This window comes from Cariama cristata, unplaced genomic scaffold (assembly GCF_000690535.1).
Source record: "Cariama cristata isolate BGI_N322 unplaced genomic scaffold, ASM69053v1 scaffold32059, whole genome shotgun sequence".
In the NCBI taxonomy this organism is placed as follows: domain Eukaryota; kingdom Metazoa; phylum Chordata; class Aves; order Cariamiformes; family Cariamidae; genus Cariama; species Cariama cristata.
In genome coordinates this window covers 1,412-7,250 of record NW_009637953.1, presented here as the reverse complement: position 1 = coordinate 7,250, position 5,839 = coordinate 1,412, and the positions used below count along the sequence as shown (strand labels likewise).

The following is a 5,839-nucleotide window of genomic DNA, read 5'->3' as shown; positions in this document are numbered from 1 at the left end:
CAAACTCAAAGTTAGGACTCAAATTCACAAGCTTTCATAGTAAAGCTTACTGCTTGACAGTATATGACAACCAGCAAGAGCAACAACAAACAGTAGTTTTACTTTTTCTATACTTACCTCCATAAGTAAAGGTCTCTGGCCTATTGCTGCCATTCCTTGAAGGGCATTGACTTCCGCAACCAGAACTCTGTGAAGGTACTGAAATTAAAAAAGAAACTTTAATGACAAGGAAGATGTGTTTGTCCCTCCTGAAAGTATTTAGGAGATGGATACATAATGAAAGGTCCAACGGAAGGACTGAGATTCAATAAGTTTTACTAATTTTTTAGTTTTCTCCCATACTTCGTTCTAACTGCAGTACTTTTAGCTATTCTAGTCTCTCTCCCTGCTCACCAGACTATGCAATAGCTACATTACTATCACCACCAAGATCACTTTGACGTTATATTCTGCTCCTGCTCTGTCCCTTGTCTCTCAGATCACAAATTTTTCAGGACTATTTATCATACGCTTGTCAAGTACTCATCACAATGTGACGCTATCTTAACTAAAGCCTCTAAGAACTACTGCAGTACACAACTATGTTGTACACATAATTGTATACATAAGGTAGATGTCATATCTGCAGTATCACTTGGGTGTTCCAAGATGGGAAAAACTTTAAGATAGAAAATATTTTCTGAAAGTGTCTTAAAGGGATACATCTGTCTACTGCAAATGAGAAATCAGTGTGTGCAATGCAGAAGAAAGAAACTAATCAAAATACTTTGCATAAATTATGCCCGTATCTGACAAGGCTACACTTTTTATGTGAAAGTAAGTTTCAAAGTATTATTAATGCACTGATCATTTTTATTATAAGATATAAAATAGCACATGCAACTTTAGAACATAGACCACTGCGCACCTTGATGTTGCAGACCACTTGTCCACGTGCATTCTTGTGCTCACAATTAGCAATGACTTGCTCAATCTGAACCCGGTCAAAAAAATCCAGCTGTAAAGGTTCTGGAATGTCTTGACTGAAGCCAATTGAATCCAAGATACTTAAGATCTTCCTGCGTACTGGAAATGTAAATCAATTCAGACTGTATTCAGAAATATCAAGGGGAAAACAAAAAAAATTGACAATAGGAACCTAACTTATCTTTGTAAATCCAGATCTTAACGTGTAAAGTTTCAAAAGAAAACATTAAATCTTCAGAAGTGCTATCAATCTATATAAGGGGCTTAAAAAAATTTCTAGAGCCGTAAATTTCTAATTTGTGTTATAGTGTATTGTTCTCCTGTTAGGTATGCATGTAATCCAGTATTTACAAATACAAGATCTGATTTTTCTCCTAAATAAAAGTAGGCTGGTTTTCAATGAGAACCATGTGGTCCTTTGCTGAGACTTAGAAACATTGTAAGGAATCTCAAGTTACTTACTTGGGTTTTATATTCTTTCCATGAAAATACAAATATGTTCAGCCTTAGCAACAGTCTCACTGTTTTTACTGTTAGCAGTAAATTCATAGACTGCAACCCTCCCGTTCTGCCCTTCCATAGATACTTAAACACAGACTCTTCTAACTTCTTTTTCCAGTCCAGTATTTTCCAGTCACTCCAACCATCTGTGTCAAGGTTCTAAAATCCATTTTTTTCCCCATACTAAATAAAATTGTTCCATGTACTGCTGCTGTTTAGAAAGACTATTATTTTCTTTTTCAAAATATCCTTTCTAGAGGCAGCCCTCCCCCCATTCAGGATCAGAAAAACTTTACTGAGAAATAATCAACAGCCATAATTGCTTACCTTTGGAAGCAGTGTCAAAGTGGAGAAACCCACTGACTGATCGACTTTCATCTTCCATCCCTCCTTCACCATCAGCTGAAAGTAATGAAACATAATAAAGAAATTATTTAATAAATAAAAAAAAACCTAAGCAAAAAATACCACCTACTTTATTAATACTGAAACAGAAAGATCGAGAGAGCACACACTGACAAACCTATCATGTGAAAGTCTTCTAATACAAATACAACCTTGACTATTAATAAAATGGAAACAATACTTATCTCATAGAAGCTAGCCAATTATCAAACACAGATTAGACAGTACTAGAAACAGAATCATAGAATCATTTAGATTGGAAAAGACCCTTAAGGTCATTGAGTTCAACCGTTAACCTAGCACTGCCAAGTCCACTACTAAACCATGTCCCTAAGCCCCATATCTACACATCTTTTAAATACTTCCAGGGACGGTGACTCCATCACTTTCCTGGGGGCCTAAAAAGACACCTGACCATCCAGTATGAATGATGCAGTTGGTTGAACACTGTAAAATGAGTAGGGTCTCTGGACACAGTTTCCCATACTCAGATCTCCACAGGATGAAGAGACAGTGTTCAGACCTATAAAAGTGAGGGAAAAAGCCACATTGCTGCATACGCATACCATGATATCTTCCAGTTATTCTGTTTATTTTCTTCATGTAAAGAATTTTATTGCCACCTGTTTCCATTTCTCTTGATTCACTGCTACTCTGTCCTGAAACTCTGAAATCCTGCCTTTTTATTTTACATCACATCACGATGAAATACCATTTTTGTGATGTCACAATGTCAAAAGCCAAATTGGCCTGTAGCTACTATCTTCTGTGAGAGAGGGCTGAAAACGTCTAACAGACAGATGGAAGTTAAGACTGAGAAAACTTTTTCTAAAACTGTTTACCAAGGAAGACCCTCCAACTTGTCTATACAGTAACAACTCTGATAGCATTCCGAAGTAAATGATTTCATAATTTCAAATATATTTTGGTATATTCCCCTCTCCCACCCCAGAAACTATGTTTATTTTTATATCAGCATATACACTGAGATGTTTCAAAAATGAAACACAGACAAAGCAGCAATGAACAAAAAGATACCCTGATTTCTTTCACTTTGGAGTCTACAACCACCATCATCTTTCTGCCCATTTCTGCAGTGGCAATTCCAGACCTGGTATCACAAATGAACTGTCACAAGCTTATAGAAAAAAGAATTCAAAATAGAGTCTCTCATACCTCCATTTATTCTCGCTTATTTACCCTCACAATAAATTCTTCTTACCCAAGTATGGTCTCACAGGCATGTCATCAAGCAGCAGATGCAGCAGTCTCTGTGTGTGGGAGCGCTGGCGGTTCAGCGATGTCACTCGCATTTCTATAGCTGCAGTCTTCATCAGCCAAGACATTTGGTTCAGTGTTGAAATCTCGTGTTCTGGGTGGGGATAAGGAAACAATTATAAAATTGAATACAAGTAATATTACTTACTCCAAGGAAAGCATTTTCCATTTGAGAAAACTTTCAGAGGATGTCATTACTTATTATCTGCTCACCATTTGTTTACAAGACAAAAGGACTGAGAGAGCTGACAAAAGCCCTTAAAGGAATGTGTGGTTGTTGTGAAAACAAATCATACGCATACCTGCAATTAAGAGTAGACATATACACAAAAAAACTGGATATAACCTGTACTAACAATCATTGTGGAGAATGCAGTGCTTCATGAGCAAATAGGGTCAGTTACAATTTCAGTGAAAATAATCAGACATTTACCCAAAATGAACTATAACTTTGATTAAAGTTGATAAGGCTTGAACATGGGTCTCCAAGAATCTTCGTATTCTGTATCCACCTAATTTGGATTCTTAGGTTATATAAGAATCATCTAAAGTCCTTTACCCATGCTGGACACATGTATTTGAATGTTAAGTTTACTGTCATTTAACAAAGGACTAGTGGTCAAGCATCTCATAAAGTGAATAAATACATTTATTCACTTTAAGACACCTGAGAAGTGTTGGTCTGAAACATTAAAAACACATCTATTAACTTAAAAATTAATGCCATCACCAAATAAAAGTTCTTTATTCAAAGGAAGGGAAGATACAGGTGGTTACAACCACCGGCCTTCTATTCACTCAGTTCTTCGTAGCATTCTTACTTCTCAAAAGTTTTGGGTTTTATTCTGTAGCATAATCTAACAAAACTACAATTATAATTCAAATATAGATTAGGAATTTCTTCTGGTGACTTGATGCATTCCAAAACTACCATTCTTTTACAAAATTCAGTGTTAATAATCTGAACTTCCTAAACAGGCAGAGTTCAATCTTTGCAGAATTGAAAGGTTAGCAGAGGCAGTAATTAATTCAGTTTAATAATGCTACCTATGTTTCTTCTATGATTCCTAGGGAGTCAAAAGATGCATTGAATTTTAAGCATGCACAATCTTATCTTCGCATAAAAATTACCTTTGATAGAAAATGGCAAATACTGCAGCTGAGTGAATAAGAAATCCTGACTGGTCCTCAGATATCTCATTGTTGGACCTGATGTGTCAGAGCATGCACACAACTGATAGATCACCTGACAATCAAAAACAGTAGACACCCATTTATGGAATTTATTTTAAAAACCAACCAACCACGAAATCAAAAGATGCATAACACTGTTTTACTGCTCAAACAATATTACCCATATTTACAGTTAGGTAATATATCGGCTTACTCCCAAGCTGAACATATTATTTATAAGAGATGTTGAATTATGACGTTAAAGGACTACCAGCATGTGGATGATTCCAATGGCTATCTGCCCACAACATGACACTACATAAGCCTTTCTGCTCAGCTCACTTGAAAATGAGTGTCTTTTTCAGTCTCCAGGCTCACCAAGACAGGAAATGTAATCTTTTTTTCTTTTTCCTCCTTCTACAGTATGGCCGCTTTCACTTTCAATAACGTTTAAAATCCTTTCTAGATTCCACAGATTTTCAACAGGATACAGGTGTGTAATCATACGATTATATGATTTATGGCCAAACATCAGCTACCTTGCACATGTCTAATTCTGCTGTTTTCCTCATCTCACCCCTTCAGACATACATACATTCTGTCACTGCTACAGAATAAGGAAGTGATTTTTATTGGCTTATTTAGGATTAGTTGTTATCTTACTTGCTGGCAAACTGCAGTTCCAAAATTCCCCTCCCCCCCAAAAAAATGGCATATGGTCACAACAGATTCAAAGGCTCACCAAAAATATTTAGAACACTAGTTTTATAAGTATATCCCAATTCCTAGTTCTGATATGCGTGCAAATTCTTCATTTTCTATGTTGCTACAAGATACGCTTTTTCACACAGAAAAAGGTAGAATAGAAAGAGTTTAATGTATATAAAAACCTGACAGATGCATTTGAAAAATGAAACTATTACCAAAATCATCAACCATCTGTGTTCACCAACCAAGAAGTAGCTAATTTTATTTAGAGCCTACTTTTAGCGTATGCCAACAGAAAATATGCTGAATACCTGGTAACAGAGTTCTGCAAGATGAGGAGATTCCTGAACTGCTGTAGGCCCATTCCTTGTTTCAGTACCCTTCTCCAGTATGTTCAAAATAGCATGAAGGCAAGTCCGTGGGCAACCCAAGACACCTTAAAATACAAAAATAGTTTCTTAACATTCTTGATCTTACTTGCCTCCATAGCAAATATAGGTTAGTAGACAGAATTACGGAAACTAAATTGTTCAGATACCTTGTGCTGCACTATACTGCTCCACAGAGCTGCAGCAAAAATATCTGGCAAAGTTTTTTTCTCTGTTAATTAAAATAAAAGAAGGAACTGTGTTTCAGCAAAAATCTCATGAAAATATTTATAGTTAGTCTGTAGGATTTTGAGATGCTGGTGAAAGAGGATAAATCATGGAATCAAAACTTATTTAAAAACTTTCTCTTCAGTTCTATTAAAAAAAATAGATTCAATCAATTCTTAAATATTCTGCATGAAGCAAATGAAAATTTGAAT

The 5,839-nt window shown here is 35.8% G+C and overlaps 1 protein-coding gene across 1 annotated transcript in view; it reads right to left on the bottom strand.

Moving 5' to 3' along the window:
* LOC104168081 (nuclear pore complex protein Nup205-like) overlaps positions 1 to 5,467 on the bottom strand; it is a gene marked incomplete at its 5' end in the record, with an annotated part of 21,556 nt that extends 16,089 nt beyond the window's left edge. Inside the window, 6 exons of the mRNA XM_009708538.1 lie at positions 118 to 198; positions 908 to 1,065; positions 1,795 to 1,869; positions 3,095 to 3,244; positions 4,282 to 4,396; positions 5,343 to 5,467. Of these exons, the coding sequence (XP_009706840.1) occupies positions 118 to 198; positions 908 to 1,065; positions 1,795 to 1,869; positions 3,095 to 3,244; positions 4,282 to 4,396; positions 5,343 to 5,467 (704 nt within the window). The remainder of the gene's footprint in view (positions 1 to 117; positions 199 to 907; positions 1,066 to 1,794; positions 1,870 to 3,094; positions 3,245 to 4,281; positions 4,397 to 5,342) is intronic.
* Positions 5,468 to 5,839: the final 372 nt, after the last annotated feature.